The sequence below is a fragment of the Falco biarmicus genome, chromosome 6, assembly GCF_023638135.1.
Source record: "Falco biarmicus isolate bFalBia1 chromosome 6, bFalBia1.pri, whole genome shotgun sequence".
Classification (NCBI taxonomy): Eukaryota; Metazoa; Chordata; class Aves; order Falconiformes; family Falconidae; genus Falco; species Falco biarmicus.
The window spans coordinates 74,856,744-74,876,229 of record NC_079293.1 but is presented as its reverse complement, the minus strand read 5'-3'; the positions used below and the strand labels follow the sequence as shown (position 1 = coordinate 74,876,229).

At 50.2% G+C, this 19,486-nt stretch overlaps 2 protein-coding genes across 2 annotated transcripts in view; one reads left to right on the top strand and one right to left on the bottom strand.

The window, feature by feature from the left end:
- LOC130151244 (serine protease 55-like) overlaps window positions 1-19,486 on the bottom strand; it is a 230,975-nt gene that overhangs the window by 89,095 nt on the left and 122,394 nt on the right. The gene's annotated exons all lie outside the window — the stretch shown is intronic.
- On the top strand, window positions 674-18,853 carry PAQR8 (progestin and adipoQ receptor family member 8). Its single transcript, XM_056343205.1, has 3 exons — window positions 674-744; window positions 1,187-1,239; window positions 10,209-18,853. The coding sequence occupies exon 3, from the start codon at window positions 10,263-10,265 to the stop codon at window positions 11,319-11,321; it is 1,059 nt and encodes a 352-aa protein (XP_056199180.1). The 5' UTR covers window positions 674-744; window positions 1,187-1,239; window positions 10,209-10,262; the 3' UTR covers window positions 11,322-18,853.

Genomic DNA, 19,486 nt, shown 5'->3' with positions numbered 1-19,486 from the left:
GTAGACTAATTATCCTAACCCAACCTATTCTCAGGCATCTATTGAATATGTATGAATGTATACTTTGAATCACACATGCACAAAGAAGTCAGGGCAGCAGGTGCTTTTGGAATTACCCACCCTGATGAACGCCAGTGAATTAAACATACCTGCTTTACAACCTATCCTGAGTTATAAAGTTTAATTCCGCATGTCAGCCAGGCTCATCTAGGCTTCCTCGGCTTGGCTTGTCTAGGCTAGGCTAAACTCCACTTGGCTCAGCTCGGCTTGGTTAAGCTAGACATGGTTCGGCCAGGCTCAGCTAGGCTAGCCTAGGCTCAGCTCAGCTTGGCTTGTCTAGGTTAGGGTCAGCTTGGCTCAGCTAAAATCAGCTCAGTTCAGCTTTGTTTGGCTAGGCTAGGCTCAGCTGGCTCAGCTCAGCTTAGCTCGGCTCGGTTAGGCTAGCCTCGGCTCAGCTAGGCTCAGCTTGCTTTGGCTAGGCTAGCCTAGCCTAGGCTCAGCTCGGGTAAACTCGGGTCGGCTGGGCTCAGCTCGGCTTGGGTAGCCTCTGCCTGGTTCAGCCGGGCTAGGCTCGGCTCTGCCAGGCTCGGCTGGGCCCGGCGGGGTGAACTCTGCTCGGCTCGGGCCGCGGGGCCACCCCCGGGCGGGGCGCGCATGCGCGGGGGCACCCGCTGGCGGCGGCGCTGCCGGAGGCGGCGGCCGCGGGAGTGGGTGGTGGCGGCGGCGGCGGGGAGAGCGCGGGCGGTGAGTGCGGGCGCAGCCCCGGTCCCCCCCCCCGCGGGCAGCTCCCCTCCCCCGGGGACACTCCGCCGAGGGTCCCGTGCGGGACCCAGCACGGGGGCTTCTGCTGCCCGCTGGGCTCCGGCGTCCCCGCGTGGGTACCGCAGCTCGCGGCACCACGCTCCGCCGCATCCCCGGCGCGGCGGGAGCATCCTTCCGCGGGGCTGGGTCACGCAGGGGCCGGTGCACGGGCAGCACCCCAGCGGCCACCCCCGGGGGGGTTCCCCGCGCGGGTAAAGCACGCGTGGAGCGGGAGGCACAGTGGGACGCGAGATCTTTACCCCACACGCACCCCACGCACAACCGTGGTCTGTCTAGCCGGGGTCGGTCCCGCGGCCGGGTGGGCAGCAGAGGAAGGGCGTCAGGAGGGGAGGGACGCATGGGGACAAATTTTCTTTTGCCATAGATTGCCCTCACGCCCCCGTGACCTGCACCTCAAGGACTTCGAGGAGGAGAGAGGTGGGCATCGGTTTTCCTCCGTGTTTGTTTCTAATAGCCGTGGGTGGGTTTTCCTTTCGTGACTTTGACCCCTGGGGTGTTCCGGAGGCCGCGGCAAGGAAACGCATAGTTCAGCCATGAGCTGGGTGAAGAACCAGCTCCTGTTGTTTGCTTTGGAGCTGCTACCTGCCCATTTCACTTGACGCGCCCCAGCTCGTGGCCTCAAAGCATCCATGAAGGGTTGTTCCCTGCTTATCTTCTCCAGGATGCTTCAGGGGCTGTTGGTTGTGTTGCCTCTATATCCCATCTGGATTTTTTCCTGGCTGAAAATGCCATGAGCATCTCGCTTTTTGAGGGGAAAAAGAAGTTGTAGTCTTGAACTGTTCTGGTTAGCACCGACAAAAATATATATCCATCTAAAATTGGGTAAACGTTTAACAGTCGTTTGCTCTGCATCAAACTAACTCATCTCTGGCATGAGCAGGGTTGGATACGGAGCCTCGCAGTAGCTGTGCTGGGGTGGGAAGTGCTGCAGATGCACTGGCACTGGGTATGCAGGACTGGTGGTCCCAGACCCGATGTTTGTTCAATAACCGTGCAGCTCTGGTGGTTCATCCCTTGGCTGGAGCACACGGCTTTATACTGCACTGCGGGATGGGGACCTGCATTTGTTGTCAGAGGCTGTAGGATCATTGCTTCAGAGCTGGGAAATAACCTCGGCACACTTGAGGTGCGGTTATTTGGGGGGATTGCCAGCTGTGGCAGCCGAATAGGGGTTAGGATGAGGATGTGTGTGATGCCACGCTGGCATTGGTTGTTGAAAAAGAGTGAAGTCACGAAAAGGTCATGAAAAAGGATGAAGCACTTACGCAGTGCTCCACCGGAGTGAAATCCTGGGGGTCTGAAGTCTGATTTTGCTCTGCTGGGGCAGGGAGGGGATGGGCAGCCGTGAATTATACCACCGACCCGTGCTCCTGCCTTTGTGTGGGGTTCAGGGGAGTGAGACATGTTACAAACAATTCCTAGAAACCCACCGGCTTGTCGGGCCAAACCACAAGCTGTTACACATTTCCTCCAGCTCAGCTGGTAAAAGATGTGCGTTAACAGCCCTGCTCGCTGCGGGATTTCCTTTTTTCTGGGCATCATTGCTTTTATTTTATTTACACTGAAGCTGCGGCCAGAGCCTCTGGCTATGAGGGTTGTGTTCCTCTGGCCGCAGGGAGGGATGGCCAGTGTGAGCGATATGCCAGCAGCGCAGGCAGAGGCTGAGGACAGGGGAGCTGCCATTGCCAGGTCACGTGTGTATGCTTGCAGCTACTTGCACATCTTGAGTCATGCACCAGCTTAATTTTTAGCTGCCAGTGTACATGATAACCCCCGCGCCTGGGGTCAAGCCAGGCCCTTTAGTTGCAGTATCCATTTATGCTAAAGAAATTCCTCCAGAGGAACAGATTCCCAGAAAGGCTCCTGGAGGCTCTGCGTTTGGTCTGCAGCTGTACACGTGTGGCCATACCTTACATCCTCTATCCTTGGGGCACAGGCAGTAGCAAGTGGAAGCTTGCTCCCAGTTGCTTTTTTTCCCCCCCAGCAAATCTTTGGGATCGAATAGGGATGTAAGCAAGCAGACACAGCACAGTCTGCATCTCTTGTTTGGGGGGGCAATCTGCCACCTGGCTCTTGCTGGTCCTTGCTCAGGGCTTCACAGCCCCCTGGAAGGGTGGCACTGCTGTCATTGCAAACCTAGAAGCTTGCTGGGAGAGGCCACGGGTTGAATAGGAGGAGGTCCTGGATGGGGACAAAGACTTTTAGTGCAGGGAAGAGGAGAGCTTGAAGCCCCAGGGGCTTGGCACAGAGCTGCAGTCTCTCCCCGGCAGCCTGCTCTCTACCCACAGTGGTGGTGTGCATGATTTATATACATTTTTTTCTAATGACCAAAGCTCTAAAATCCACAACATTAAAAAAATGTTTTTGTGCAAGAGGCTTTTGTGGATGACAGCAAAGCTAAGCAGCCTCAGGCCATAGGCTCTGGGAGATCTTTTGGCAACGGGGTCTGGACCCTCAAACTGCACACAACCAGTCTGGTTTGGTTGCTCTGCCTGCAGGCGAATGGTTCCTGGGTTGTCCCATCAGCAGATAGATCTGAGCAGGGAGGGATTTGCTGGCTTGTTGAGGTCTCCCTGTGCTAGCAGGAGTTCCTGTCTCCAGCAGATCTGCACTGAAAGATTTGTCCTGTTGGTGGGTGCTAGTTCTGTGTCTTTAGGAAAGGCACAAGGTAAGTGACCTCTTACGTTGGCAAACTGGCTGCAGAGGTGCTGTGCTCACAGGGTGTGCACGCAGCTACTCAGGTGTGGAAGGGAAGGACACCATATCTCATGGAGCTTGCAGGAGGAAGTTTGGGAGGTGAGAGTGGGATGCAACGAATCCAGGCTCCTTTTTCAGTCAATGAGGAAAAAAACCCTAGTCACTTCTCTGGCACAATTCCAGCTTTGGCATCTGAAATGGATCAGTCAACCCACTCCATTGGTGGTCCCTGCATGATTGGATATAGCAGGCAGGCACTGATGTGAGTGGCTGGACCAAAACCATGCCCAGGATTGTGCTAACACTTCAGCAGCCTGGTGGTAGCAGGTCATTGATTGGGACTGTGTCCTGGTCTTGTTTCGTTACTGGTGTACTCAAAGCTTGTAATCATGGGTGTTCCACGCAGGGATCTCACATCCACCCAAAACTGAGCCCCAAAGCACTGGGGGCTGTGTTAGTTGTGTGTGGGAAAAGAAAGTGGTGAGCTGATCTGGAAAATGCAAACAGCAAAGGTTTAGTGAGATCAGGAAGGAAAACTGCAGATTATTACCTTGATCTTGAGCAATTTTTGATATGGGAGGGATGGATTTGCCTGAGGAGATAATTCTCACCCAGAGTCTATGGGTAGAAATAATGAACATTAACATTTTTGCATCTGCCTAGTACTGTAGATGGGGATTTTTTTTCATGCACTGAGTGTATATTGACTGTGTTATAAGTATCATCACCATGGTTTAACTGTGGTTAGGCATGAAGAAACTGCAGCTGTGTTTATCTCGTCAGATCAGAAATGTGCCACGGTGACCCACACCATTGCCCAGCATGGTCTGGGAGTTAGCACAGTCCAGAAATTATTCGCAGCAGACAGTTTGCATGTGGCCACTCATTTCAAGGGTGCAGCAGCACGACAGTGGTTGGCTGATCTCAGAACTGAACACTCGGTGCTGTGAAAATCAGACCCTCACACATGATGTCTGACTCAGGGTTTGGACTCTCATAATAAAGCCAGCAGCCTCACAAAAGTCTTCCATTTCCTAACTTTGGATTGCCACTGCCCTGCTTTGCTCGCCCAGACACCTCAGGGGCTCCTCCTTGGTGGGATTGTGTGGATCCCCTCAGCTTTGCTGCAGGGACACCGTATTTGCCAGCAGCTTTGTTTTGTTCTGCCCCCTCCAAGCACAGCATTCATTGCACCGGCTCTGCTGCTCTCATCACCTGGACCCGTCCCAATGCGTAGGCAATGCCGAACCCATGTCAAGAGGCACTTGCTGCTTAGCACGGCTGAGCTGGCTGCCAGCCCGGCTTGCTTCCAGGCCAGAAATCGCAGGGGACTGACACTGCCATGGCTTCCATGGGGGATCCTGCCATCTCCCGCTGGCTTTAATGGCTCATCTCGCGGCGTCACGAGACGTTCGTTTCCTGATTAATATATGCTTGGATGAACCCTGCTTCAGCTACACACTGTGTGCATGTGTATATACAGAAAGGTAGAATCTGAGCCATTTTCTTTTATTTGAAATTTTCCACAAGGTTACTTTGACCTTTTTTCTTAACAGATGAGGTTATTTTAAGGCTTGCCCTTCAATGTCTCCAGTAAATCACTTCACGTCACCTTTTACCCTCCAGAGCATCCTAAGCTGTGCAGGTCCCTGTTGGATGAGTGCTTGTAATACACCCATTGAGCTGATGTAGATGTAACCGGGTACGTACACGTGTCAAGGGAAATGAAATATTCTGTGCAATGCACTGTTAAGTAGTCCCAGCACTGCCTGGTGCCTTACAGTGGTGCATTAAGAACATATCTTGTTCTCATTAAGCAGGCGAGGATTGGCATCCCCATTTTTAATAGATGAGGAGGTGTAAGTCAAATGTACAGAAGTCCCAAGCACCTGACCTCTCTCTGGTTGTGGGAATTTCCACTTTTTCAACGCTGGAGTGTAGATCAGCCCTTCATACCCTGCTGCCTGCTCAGGCACGGCTTGTTTCTGACCTCTGCGACACCTGTGTAAATCCCAGTAACTCCCAGCGGAGGGAATCTGAGCGCTGTGTTCATCTGTTACAGTTAGGAGGAAGGTTAGCACCTAAACCTTTGTCACCAGAAGGAAGCAGATAATACTAAGACTACATAGGAGTTCCTGCTTGAGCCAGTCTCTGGTCTCTTAGTTTCTCATCCCTAGTGGAGCCTTTTGAAAACACCAGGCAGAATGTGATGGAGGAGAGGGCACTGGGCTCCCAAGCTGTCTTTCAAAGTTTGCCCTGAGCCCTCGGCAAGTGGTTTAGTTATAGGAGGAGATGCTTGTGTTCAGGGAGGACCAGCCTGCAGGCAGCAGGCTTTGGGAAGGGTCTTACTGCCTCTGAGCTGGGTGCAGCCTTGGTGAAACCTCTCCTAGCCCTGGGAGAGGCAAGCTGAACTGCCCTCTGCCATCCTGGTGCTGTAGGAGCTTCAACACCAAAGTTAACCCCATGTAGGAAGGGGTCAGAATAAAAACCCAGGTTTCAAAATGACCTGGAGTCCCTCCAGGGACTTCTGCTCAATTCCCAGAAGAGAGGAATTCAGGAATTAATCACCTGCAGCTCTCAAAACCACTCTGTTGCCCACTGCTGCACGATCACTGCTGTTATTTTGATGCTGTTCACAACCACTTTTTCTTTTTTTTCCTATTTTAAATAAAACACATTTCTTAAAGACTTCCCCACAGCTGAGTTCCCCAGTCCTCTCTGCTTTGTTTTGCAGGAATTACTGCCTTTTTGGAAGCCTGTGTAAACCTCTGATGCCTGAGTACAAGTCTGCAAGCAAATATATCACATTGGTACAGCCTGAGTCCCAGACAGTTAATGCAGAGGCCAGACCGGTGGGAAAATCGGCTGTCCTCTGTAGGAAATTTTCTCATTCAAACCCCTCCATCAGACTGTGCCCAAAAAGCAAAAGAGGTGGGAAAAGCTTGGGTTTCCAATTACTCTCTTCAAAAGAGAAAAATTGGAACAGGATCGTTCTCCTCCTGTGCCGCAGTTCTTATTGTGGCTGTAATGATACAGCCTGGCCATCATCCACTCCCTCCTTCTCGCCTTGCAGCTCCCTCCCTGAACAAATGATACTTGGTTGCTGTTAATTGGGAGCAGCCAAAATAACTGAATCCCCGGGAGATGGGGAGTGAGGACAGAATCTCAACGAGACGCCCTGCTGATGAATGTGGCTTTCAGCCGCTCCTACGCCCCCGTGAAGGGAAGAGAATAGGGGCTCTGTGAAAGTGAAACAGCCAGTGCTGACCTCAGATTTCTGGGTTGGTTGGTTTTTGGTGGGTTTTTTTCTTCTCTTTTCTAACGTTAATTGCTCGTTGCTTTGTCTATCACATGATCGCTGGAAATTGCCAACTTGTTCTCACTCATTAATGTCACAAGTTTGGTTTAAAATAAGCACTCTACCACGTTCCTGATTTAGCATTGTTTATCCAAGTATCAGATGTCTTTCTTGTGATTTTGGACTATTATTTTGAAAAATCTCTGACCCTCCCTCAGCCTGTTAAAAACTGGCATTTTGCAGCTATGAAACCCTGCCTGGAAGAATCTCTTCCATCTGCTGCTGTCAGGAAGATCTGCAGCGTCTATCCTCTCCCTAGCTCTACTCAAAGGCAATGCTCGCTGTATACACTGAGCTCTCGGGATGAGAGACCATGGCAAAATCCTGGCACTAACACACCGTACAAGCCGGAGCCAGCCTGTGCCTGGTACAGAAGCTGCCTGTTTCTCTCATATCCTTGTCAGCATGCAAAGCAGGCAGGCCATGGATGGTGGAAGGGGCGATGTGCCCCTCACTTTGGCATGCATCTGTATGCCCAGGCTTTGCTATCATCTTCCTGCATGTGCTGTGGTTGCCTTTGCTCTTTATGGGCAGGTTTCAGCATTTTGATGCCTCTGCAGGAGATGACCGCTCTGTCCCTTCTCCTGTGAGCTCTCCTGCCCAGGCTGTGCTGCTTCTGAGCTGATTTTTCAGTTCCTGATGTCCAGGCGTCCACAATAGTGTTAGTTTGTGTTTTCCATGAGGTGAGGAGCTTCACCATGCCTTTTCTCCTTGTGCCTCACCACCATGATCTCCATCTCCCAACATCAGTGCCTAAATAACTTTTTGTAGGATTTTCCAGCATCTTTCTGGGATGAATTGTGATGAAGATTCAACACTAAGTCCCCTGTAGTGGGCCCAAATTCTTGAACCATGCTTAGTTAAAGGGAAGCTGGGAGATTGCAAGCAGGTGTCCAAGCCCTCTTGCTTGACTTCTATCAGAACAAATGCTGGGAGAGGTGTAAAACACATTATGGCGGGTTAACAGAGAGGGCGGAGGAGCTTAGAACATGCAACACACTTCAGAGTCTGTACTTGCACATCTGCACAAGGACAACCTGTGCATAAGGCCTGGAGATCATCAGCTGGAGACAGCAGATGTCTTGGTGCTGCGGTGAGGGAGATGCAGCCAGTGTGGGAAGGGAGCTCTTGTCTGTGCACCTAGACAAGGAGATCAAACACTGTCTTAATATAGACACATCCATAAAATCTTCCTGTCCTTCCTACCCCAACGTGCTCAGCCTCCAGCCAATTTCAGACCAGATCATCCAAAGGAGATGTAGGGGAACAGAGGGTGAGTACTACAGTGCTGCATAGCCAGGGATAGTCTCCTTGCTTGGGCTTTGCCTTATGCTGAGGCTGAAGTCTGAATGAGCCTTTCTTTCTTCATCAGCTCCCAAAGAGCCAGAATAGACTGGCTGTACATTAGAACTAGGGAGAGCGGGTTTTCCACACACACATCCTCTCAAAGGAGTGCTGCAGAGTCAAAATTTGACTTGCCTCCCTAAATTTTGGCATGTAACCCCACAGGGATACACAAGCTGCTGAATTAACTGCATGTTCTATCAGAGCTGGACCCTGCAAACCCTTAAGAGAGAAAAAAAGTCTTTGTGAACGTGCACAACATCAGCCCCCCCAGTAAGGGTGCTTCTATCTTCAGTCTTATCTATGAAACTAAAACATTTGCAGGGACCATTTTTCCTTCTGTGGCTAAGGCAGCTCCATCTAACTCAGCAGCCAGATTCCCCTGTGGCAAACAGGAGAAAGACCCCGGCCCTGAGATGTGCTAAGGGAGAAAGCCTGGAAAGCGGAGGGAGAGAGAGAATTGCCTGGAAAATGTAACTTAATTATGATAACTCCCATCTGCTAGAATACGGAAGCAATCTGAAAATACTTTGTCTGTTATCAGAGGCATCGGGTTGTGAGAGAAAGTGGAAACTTGTAACCTGCTTCAGAGTCTGCTCTGACTTTTTTATGCTGTCTCTCCCTGGGACTTTTGACAGGTCCCACCTCCCTGCTTTCACTCTCTCTTGGTGTTTAACACTGTCCTGTCCTCTGTCACCAGCCTAGCATGGCTCTCCCATAATGTCCCCAGCAAACTATTCCTCTGCCTCACCTCTGGCAGCAGCTATCTGATGCAACAGAAGAAAAATACGCCATTTCCCACACTCAGGCAAAATACTTACTTGCATTGACATATTTTTGGCCATATCCATCCACTGCAGCTCTGGTTGGGTGCATATAAGCTAAGACGTCAGGTCCCACTCCTGGAAACATGTATGTGTTGGCTGCACAGGAGTAGCCACAGCCCTGCAGAGTCTGGTGGGGCTCCATCAGCATCAATTTCAGTTCAAGCATGGGCATCTGTGTGATGAGTTCTCCTCTGGTTTGTGTGGCGTAAACACCAGCAGGGAAGAGAAATATCTAGGGGGGAAGGGAAACAGAGGGTATTGAGAATTAATTCAGTGCTGTGAGGTAGTCTCCTGACATTAGGATCCTGCTGTGCCCTGAATCTGAATCTTTCCAGCCAGAGTTTAGCAGCTCTGGAGGTTGCCACAGAGTGGAGCACAGCAGGCAGAGCAGTGCCCAGCACTGGGGTTTGGCTGCTCTGAGCATCCAGGTACATCCCATCTGGCAGCACCTCAGCATGACTCCATAGATGCTCTCAAGGCTTCGATGCTGTATGCAAACTGCAGCCAGCTCTGATGCAGAGCCTCTCATTTCTTCATCACCTCCCAGTCATGCTGCTTCTTACACATGGAGGGATGAGGGCTGCAGGTCTGGGACTGTGGACTTCTCCCCTTCTCCCTCTGCCGTACTCACTGCAGCAGCCCCAGGTGTGCAACCCATGTGCAAGCTGTGTGGCAGTGAAGCCAAGCTTATTTGCAGCCTCCGTGATTTGGTTGGGACCCTCTTCACTCAGGTGCAGAAAGGCAGGTTATCCCTTAGAGGAGTAATTACATGCCAATTTTGTCTCTGAGCAGTGTGTTCTGGGGAAAGGGGTGAAAACTCCCCTCTGCAAGTCACTGGGTCCTTTCTTGATATCGAACTGCTTCTTGCATCCAGTCACTGGCAGCTCCTGGCTACTCCTGAACATGCTTAATGCTCAGTGCCTGAGGAGGGCAGGCTTGTGGTGTTGCTGTGCCCATCTGACATAGGCTGAACTGCAGGGCCAGGGCTGTGCCATCCTTCTCCATGCTGAATCTAGGTCTGCCGAGTCAAGAAAAGACCCTTTCCCCTAAGAACAGGACCAGCCTCAGTAGCGCCATGGCTTATCCCGCCCAGGGATGGCAGCATGTTCTTGCCCCCAGTACATGACCATTAATATTTCTTCTTTCTCCCCTTCCCGCAGGGTACGAAGCTGACGTTCCCCAGAGGCAGGCTCAAAGCCGCTGCACACAGCGAGATGACAGCCATCCTGGAGCGGATCAGCACACTGTCCCTCAGTGGGCAGCATCTCAGCCGTCTCCCCAGGCTGCTGGAGGATGGCTTCCCCAAGATGCCTTGCACAGTCAAAGAGTGTGAGGTGCCGCAGCTCTTCCGTGAGCCGTACATCCACACTGGGTACCGTCCCACTGGCCAGGACTGGCGGTACTACTTTCTTAGCCTCTTCCAGAAGCACAATGAGGTGGTCAATGTATGGACTCACCTCCTGGCAGCGCTGGCTGTGCTGCTGAGATTTAAGACATTCGTGGAGGCTGAGCAGTTACCCATGGACGCATGGTCCTTGCCTTTGCTCATCTTTGTTCTCTCCTCTGTCACCTACCTGACCTGCAGCCTCTTGGCCCACTTGCTGCAGTCCAAATCGGAGCTATACCACTACACCTTCTACTTCGTGGACTATGTTGGAGTCAGCATCTACCAGTATGGTAGTGCCCTGGCTCATTTCTACTACAGCTCTGACCAAGCCTGGTATGACAAGTTCTGGCTTTTCTTCCTGCCGGCAGCTGCTTTCTGTGGCTGGCTGTCTTGTGCCGGCTGCTGCTACGCGAAATACCGGTACCGACGGCCTTACCCCATCATGAGGAAGATGTGCCAGGTGATCCCAGCCGGGCTGGCGTTCATCTTGGATATTAGTCCTGTTGCTCACCGGGTGATTGTGTGTCATCTGGGGGGCTGTGAGGAAGATGCTGCTTGGTACCACACATACCAGATACTGTTTTTTCTTATCAGTGCTTATTTCTTCTCCTGCCCAGTCCCTGAGAAGTACTTCCCTGGATCCTGTGATATCGTTGGCCATGCCCACCAGATCTTCCACACCTTCCTGGCCATCTGCACCCTATCACAGCTGGAGGCCATTCTTTTGGATTACAAGAGCAGGCAGGAGATTTTCCTGAAGAGACATGGGCCTTTCTCTGTTTATCTCTCCTGCATCTCTTTTTTTGGCCTGGTGGCTTGTAGTGCTGTCACAGCTTACATCCTGCGATGCAGGATCAAGGCCTGCCTGGCTAAAAAGGACTCCTGAGCGTCACAAACATGATGGGCATGACATCACCGGGGTGGTGAAAATCAAGGAAAGGGGCATAACATATTAGAGACATAACTGTCTTATTTGCCTAACATGCTGTGACTAACAGGACCCTGGACTCAGGTGGAGGGCTGGAGATTTCACGCTGGCTGCATTTTCACAGCAGGGACTGCCTTTTGCCATCCAGGGGGATGTGGAGCATTTTAAGCCAGAACAAGTCGCTTAACCAAGGATGCTGGAATAGGCAGAGGTTTCTTGTTCATTCCCGTAAACCTGTGGGTGATACCTTGCTGAATGTCATGGAGGGCAGCGTGAAGGCTGTGAGACTGTAGAAGGGTCTGCCAGGGCTCACAACGCAGTGGAGAATGCACCACGAAGACCACAGCTGGATGTGATAACCTCTCTGGGTTTTGCCATCTCTGCTATCTGTGGGAGACCTGTTACTATCAAAGGCAGTAGCAAGGTTTCAGGAGGAGTCTACATTTCTAGGGTTCAACTGCAAGGGTATGTGTGGCACTGTGGCTGGTATAGTCCTTTTCCTGCTCCAGCTGGGCTAAGCCAGGTTCTCTTTATGGCCCCTTTGTCAAGTGCCTCAGTGCCAGGTTGCTGAGGTGGCTTTGGCAAAGCATGTTTGGAGATGTAGGCCTGACCTGGGGTCCTCTAGCATGAACTGGGTCTGAACCTGAGCCCTGGGTCTGCCAGTGACTGTTGTAGGTCCAGCACAGGTAGAGATGTTAGGTCAGCTCCATCTTTTCTTTCTGCATGACTGCACCATCTGCAGTGGAGCTGCTCATGAAAACTAAGGAGTCAGGCTCTCCCAAGGATTAATAAAAGGAGATGGGGTCTTCCTCAGCAGTCTGAATTTAACTTGAGGTAGTGGCAGTGCTGATGGCTATTTGGTAACCTATAAGACATGTCATCAGAGGCTCCTCATTTCCATTTTAAGTGTTTAGTTGCCTTTGAGGAGCTGGGCCTGGGTTAGGTCGGAGGCGGTTTTGAGCCTTCCTCAGTAGCAGTCAGTGGCAGAGGCTGAGCACTCCTGAGGCTGTCAGCATTCAGGACACTGGCCCCAGGAGGGAAGATACTTTTGATGCTTGGTGCATAATTTTAGCTGCTTGTGTGACAGGTTCATGCATTCCTGCATAGACTGGCTGTATCATCTGTCTAGGGAGTCTGACTGACCTCCAACAATGTCCATGGAGTGTAGAGTAACTTGGGTGTGACCTGTCTGATATGGGAAAGTCTCTGGGCCCTGGACTTCCAACAGCCTTACTATGGTCATGGCCAAAAGGGTACGAAAGTGAAGTAGTCCTTATTCCCCTCATAATGGGGCTTTCAGGACACCAAGCAGTCCTCAGTGGGCCTTATGGGAAAGCTGACCTTGAAGCTTCAGGATTGCTTTTCTCTGTCCGATGGAGTTGTGAATCTGGCATGTTTTTGTCAGCACTAGACGAAGGTAGAATAGCAAAAGGAGGAGGAAGGTTACAGCGTTAGTGTCGTATGCAACCTTGGGATAGGTTTGTCCCTGAGACTTGGTGATTCCTGTGTGGAGCAGCAAAGATAGTGGTCAAGGATACTTAATGTCCATGGGTCAGTCCTGTCAAAGGTGTAGCAAGGGTTGCTTTACTGTTTCTTCCACTAGGTGAGTCTCTTCTGTGCTTGCTTGTGGCAAATACCAGATACGGAGCCACACTGTTGCACTGAAGCTGGTAGCATTTGCAGGACAGGATGCTCAGAGCCAATGCAGAGATGTGGTCCCCCACAGCCTAGACACCTACTGTTTGACACACTGCTTGCTTTCTATAGTAAACCCTGGCACAGCTCTTCCCAGCTATACCCTGTGCAAGACCTGCAGCCTCAAAAAACATCTGGCAAATTCCTAGGAGCTATAAATCTTTGCTGAAAGCAAGGAACCCATGGGATCTATTCCAGCCACAGATTTGTCTCACTGAATCCAAGGGCAGGCAGATGAATTGTGATTGCTGGTTCTGAGCAGGCGGACCGTAGGGTTGGAGATATGATTTGTCATGACAAGCACTGATTTCTGCACTTGATCTGTTTTTTAACCATTGAGGGATGTGTGTGTTTGTGTATGTGCGTGTGCGCATGATTTATTACACAGAGAGGCTTTGCCTTTGGCTTTTATATCTTCAGAGCCTCCTAGTTGGGTCAAGATTAGCCTGAAGGAAACAGTGCTATGCTGCTGGAGGAGCAAAGTGGGCCAGACAACAGTGTCTCTGAAAACAGATCTATTAATAGGTGCTTTGCTGTGTCCTGTGTTTTGCAGACAGATTTGAAATTCATGTCCCTACTGACAAATTAAATATGAAGGGAGAGGGAAGCAAGTTTGGAGTACAGGAGAAGAAATCATAGGAAAGCCTTCAGGAGGTCATCTAGTCCACCCTTTCTCATCACTCTAGGCCTCCTGTTTTACATCCAGTCCAGCTGAGAAATTTCTTACTTCATTTCCTACAGTGCATTTTGACATTACAGTGCTGATCTAACAGCAGATTTGCCTCAGGGGTGTGGCAAGTGGAGATGGTCCCACTTAAACCTCATCATACCCCTTCCCATGCACAGAAGCTCATCTCACCTCAGAGCAAGCTGGTGCCAGGAGACAGACCAGCAGAAAACAAATCCTACTGAAAAAACCGTCAGTAATTTTCTGCTGGTTTTAACTTTCAGCCAGCTCATTTGGACAACACTGCTGCCTGCAGGGAAGGGCTGGAGTGGAGGCCAGCAGCAGTTCCTCCTTGCACAGCAGCTGGTTGCTCAGCTAGCTTAGCTGCCCTGATGGTCTTGCTCCCTCCATGGTCTCTGTGGGTCTTCTCCCAGTTTGGGGAAAGACTTCCAGCGGGAGCAGTGCTTTTTCTCACAGCCCGGTTTGCCTTGCTTTTGTGGCGGTAAAGCAGAATAAGCCACTGAGTGTGGGTCTGGCTGGACAGTACCAGTGGGCTCCTGTGCAAGAAGGCAAGTAAACCAGGCTGGTCCAGAGCTCCTTTCGGGGCTGAAACTGAGAGGGAGTGGGCATCGCTGCTAATAGCAAACCCTGCTCTGCTGCTACCTAGAGTTACACTGGAACCAAAGGAAGGGGTCATCCAGGCATTTCCTTCTCTAAGGGTTTGAAAATAGATGACGTGTCCTGCCCTTGTCAAAGGAGGATGAGTACAGTAATGCTGTCTAGTTCAGAGGCAGGGAGAGCAGGTGCCTGCATGGCTTTTCTGAGGTATTTCTCTTTCTTCTTTCTGTGTCTTCTCTTCCCTGGTCCAGCAGAAGTGACAGTGTGTCAGTGGTGGTGTTTTTACATATTCTCATGTTACCCCTCAGGTGAAGCCACTCATGTCCCCGTGCGGCCCTGCACTCAGACCTGGAGCTGACCTCCTGGTTATTATGATGGGTTGATTTAGCAGGGAACTGCAATATGGATCGCTGCTGCTGTGAGGATGCACCCTTGTGTCACAAGGGGCTCGCCAACACTGGAGATTTCTTCATCCTTGTCTCCATCCTCCTCCTCTTCCTCCAACCAGCTTATTTCTTTCCCTCATCCCCGGAATTCATCCTTGTGCCTTATGCACCTGGCTGCCTACCTGGGCAGACTCCATATACTGTGCAGTCTCCTGCACCTCAGCTGGGCCGGGACTGGAAAGTGGCTGCCAGTTCCCTCCTGAAAGCCTTGCTGTTGATTTGGGGGAGACCAGGGCTGGGTCAGAGAGAGAAAAAAGGCTGCTGTGATAAACTCTCAGCTTGTCCAAGAGCCTCTCGAGGCCTTTTCCTTGGGCTTACTGCTTGGAGCACACCTCCTTCCATCCTGGTGTTCCTCTAAGGAGGCAAGGCTGGGAGAGGTGTACCAGAGGCAGGGTTTGGTGAACAGCTGACCACCAAAGGTTAAGCACATCTGAGATCCTGAAGGGACCAAGGTCCTAAACCTCTCCCCCAGGAATCTCTGGTCCTGAGACAGTATTTTTGCAGATCTTGCAACCTGGATCTGTAGAGGACAACTCCTGAGAATTCATCCCGATGTGCCTTATGCTATTCCTTTTCAGGATTCATCCTGAAGGAACCTGAGGCTCACAGGCAGCCTCTGCTGTCTGCCGGTCCATGGGTGCTCTTAACTGCTGATAGCCACTGACAGAATTTGCTTGGTGTACAGAGCAGAAGGGGAGGATGGAGAGAGGTGCCTTAAACTTGTATTTATGCCTAATGATTTGTGTAACAAGGCAAGGACAGGTTCCTCATGTGCCTTGTAATTTACGTCTTTTACTGACAAGACTATTTTTAAGCACTGTTTGTTACTAAACAGAAATACAAAAGAACTTGTATTTTTCTCCCTGGGAACAGGGAAGGGTATGAGTTTTAGAAATTAACCACCCCCTTCCCAACTTCCCTCTGCTGACTTTGTGTTGTTGAAAACATTGATAATATTTTAAGCTTTGTACTGTACTGATCATTATTTAAAAATTTTAGTGAAAAAAAAAAGAAATCTGTAAAAGCATAACGAGTGGTGTGGTGTGAAATTCCCAAATGCACAACTACAGAAGGTTATGAATCATTAGGAAGAAAAGTGGATAATAATTACAGAGTGGATATATTAGACTGGGTAATAATTATAACAGTAATGAACAATAGGGTGTGGTTTTAGCTGTGCATCTCAAAGCACTTTCCAGGTTTCATGGTAACTCTGTGATTGCATTCCCTTCTCACAAGGAAGGTGCAGAATGGCTGCTCTGACACTGCTTAGAGGGATTTAAGTTCATTATCCACAAAAGTCCGTGGGTGTCCAGTTTTCCTTAATTTCTATCAGAGGTGAGCATCTACTCATTTGGTGGCCTGGCACCAAAGCAGTGCAGCTTTAGTGGCCAAGCAATGAATACAAGTGCCTGTTCAAGCACAACATTTCAGTGCCTGCGTAAAATTAAACCGAAGGGACACAACCATTGATGGACAGAAGGATATCAGTGAGTCAGATGTGAGCTTACATGAAATAAACCTAGAACTTCTGTTCTTCTTGCTGATAGCTGTGCAGAATCACAGAATAGCTGAGGTTAGAAGGGAGGCTATCTGGCTCTGCTCAAGCAGGGCCACTTAGAGCCAGTTACCCAGGACCATGTCCAGACAGCTGTTGAAGATGTCAAAGGGTGGATACTCTACAACTTCTCTGGGCAACCTGTGCCAGTCACAGTAAAAAAGTGTCTCCTGATATTCAGAGGGAACTCCTGTGTTTCAGTGTGTGCCCACAGCCTCTGGTCCTGGCATCAGGCACCACCGAAAAGAGCCTGGCTGTGTCCTCTTTTCACCCTCCCCATGTTCTGTGTAACCAGCTCCCAAATCTTGCCAAGCAATGGGCCCACATTTTTCCTAGTCATCCTTTTGTTACCTATGTACCTATAGAAGCTCTTCTTGTTGTCTTTGACATCCCTAGCCAGATTAAATTCCAGGTGGGCTTTGCTTTCCTAACCTTGGAAATGGATGTTCAGATAATGTCTCTGTATTCCTCTGTATCCATGTACTTGCTTTCACCCTCTGTATGCTGCTTCTGTGTTTGAACTTTGCCAGGAGCTCGTTGTTTATCCACGCAGGCCTGCTGGCATTTTTGCCCAGCTTCCTGCTCACTGGGATGGACTGCTCTTGAGCTTGAAGGAAGTGATCCTTGAACGTCAGGCAGATTTCTTGGGCCCCGCTCCTCCCCAGGCCTTATCTCATGGGACTTTACCATGCAGGTGGAAGTCTTTGAAGAGGCAAAGTCTGCTCTCCTGAAGTCCACGGTTATAAGGTTGCTTTTTACCCTCCTCTCTCCCCTCAGGATCTCATGGTCACTGCAGCCAAAGCTGTCTTTGACCTTCACATCCCCAATAAGCCCATGTTAGTGAACATGATGCCCAGCAAAGCACCTCTCCTTGATGCCTCCTCTGTCACTTGGAGGAGGAAGTTACCAGCACTGCACTCCAGGAACCTCCTGGATTGCTTTATGCCCTGCTATGTTGTCCCTCCTATCTGCCTGTAGAAGACCTTATGCACTTGTTATTTCTGGTTAGGCAGCCTATAGCAGCCACTCGCTACATTGTCACCCACATTGGTCTTCTCTTTAATCCTTACCCATAAGCTCTCATTTGGCTCATCACCCAGGCAGAGCTCCATGCACTCCAGCTGTTTTCTTACACGAAGGGCAGCTTCCCCTCCTCATCTCCACCTGTGCTTCCTGAAGAGCCTGTATCCCTCCATTGCAACACTTGAGTCGTGGGAGCCATCCCACATCATCTTCGTGATCCCAGCAAGATCGTAGCCCTGCAGCTGCACACAGATCTCTAACTCCTCATGCGTGGTCCCCACACTGTCTGCATTACTGTACACGCATTTCAGAGAGACATGAATCTCATCAGCATACTGATTTCCCAGACTGGGTTTTGGGGATTTCTCCATACTGGTGCCTTCCAGGCACGTCCTTGCTTACATGCAAGTGCTGAAGATGACCCCGCTTAAGTCCTGTTCTGTTTGATTTTGTGGTCCCTTTCTGTCACATTACTCTGTGTCCTCTGCTTATCAGCCCTGTCCATCGCTCCATGACAGGGCTACTGGTAACTCTTTCACATGTCTTCACTAGTTTAAACCCTCTTTATGGGGAGGATTGCGTGTGATCATGTACATACCCCTTCCCCCAGGATGTACACTTGGTGTGAATTTCAGTCCTCTGAAAAATCTGCTCTTTTCCCGTCTATTACCACTACACTAATAATTTTAATTATTACTTCTGACTGTAACATGCAGACCAAGGCTTCTGTACTGTTGTGTTTCTACCCACCAGAGGGCGAGATGTCTTCATCTGTGGCCGAAGAGGCCTCCAGTGCCACGAAAGCAGAGCCTCATAAAGACTTCCTTTTCCCTTTCAGGAGTAGACAGTAGGGGATATAGGAGGCTAAAGAGGCTTGTCTTAACCTTGGCAAGTCGGACTTGCAAATACAGAAATTGATATCAAAGATGCAGCTGAATCCAGATCTTCTGAGTTCCGCTTTAATTCCTCATTCCCCATTTCTCCTCTCTAGTGCTTTATGGTCATTATTTCAAAGTACCAGCTTCTGCTATGGCTTTGCTTAATCTCCCTTAAAACACACAGGAGGAATGTACTGGGACCACAGTCTTCCAATCCTGTCCCTGCTCACATTCAGAGCCTAAGGGCCTACTTCGTGACCCTGGACAAGTCCCCTGGCCTTAGTTCCCCACTCATGCAAAGAGCAGGACAGCAGCACCCCTGTCCCATTGCGAGCTGTGCACAGGGGTACTCTGCCACACAGCTGTTAAAAAATTGCTGTCATTCTCCTAGAGGATGACCCATAGCCCATGGAGGCAAGTTTCCTTCTCTGAGAAAGGCCCTGGTCTTTGCTAAGTTCAGGAAACCTGCTAAACAGTGCTTGGATATCACAGCATGAGAAATCAAAGAGAGTGCTTCGGTGCCAGCACCTGCATCTGAGTCAGCAGTCACATTAGCAGCTTGCTGTCTTTCAGATCCAGCTCTTTCAGCCCTACTTGGCCTTCACTCTATTATTTTCCTTTCTAAGCTCAACAGATTCATTCTTTATCTCCCACCGGCTGGCTTTCTTCTCTCTCCCGTACCATGCTTAGACAGTCTGGCTGCATTTCTGTCTGCTTGACTTCTGCTTACAAAACACTCAGATCCTGCTGCCTGCCCTTGAATCGCAGCCTGGCCTGTCTTGTGTACTGCTGATAAAGACACCAAGGGAAAGACATACAAAACCCTCTTTTCTCAGTGGTGATTGACTTAGCTTTCTTGCATGTGGGGGTGACTTTTGCACAACCATATTTTCCTTGTCGGCTCCCCTGCTGCTGCTTTTTGCCGCTTCCTCAGAAAGAGGTAAAAATTGTGTTTGTAACAGGAACTACGTCAGTGCTGCATATTACAAAACCCACTATTTCACAACTAATATACATACTGTATAAATCATAAACCAGCACAATCACTTCTCCTTTTAAGATGTTTTGAGCGCTGCAGCCATGGATTTGGCCCTCCACAGCTACTCCTCTCCCGGGTCATGGCACAGGTCAGGGACAACTCCCACAAAGCAGCCTGCATGCCACCACCCCTTTTGGAGGCCAAGAGATTTTAATAGCATTGACATAGTCCAGCTGTGCTGAGGGGGTGAGGGCCTGGC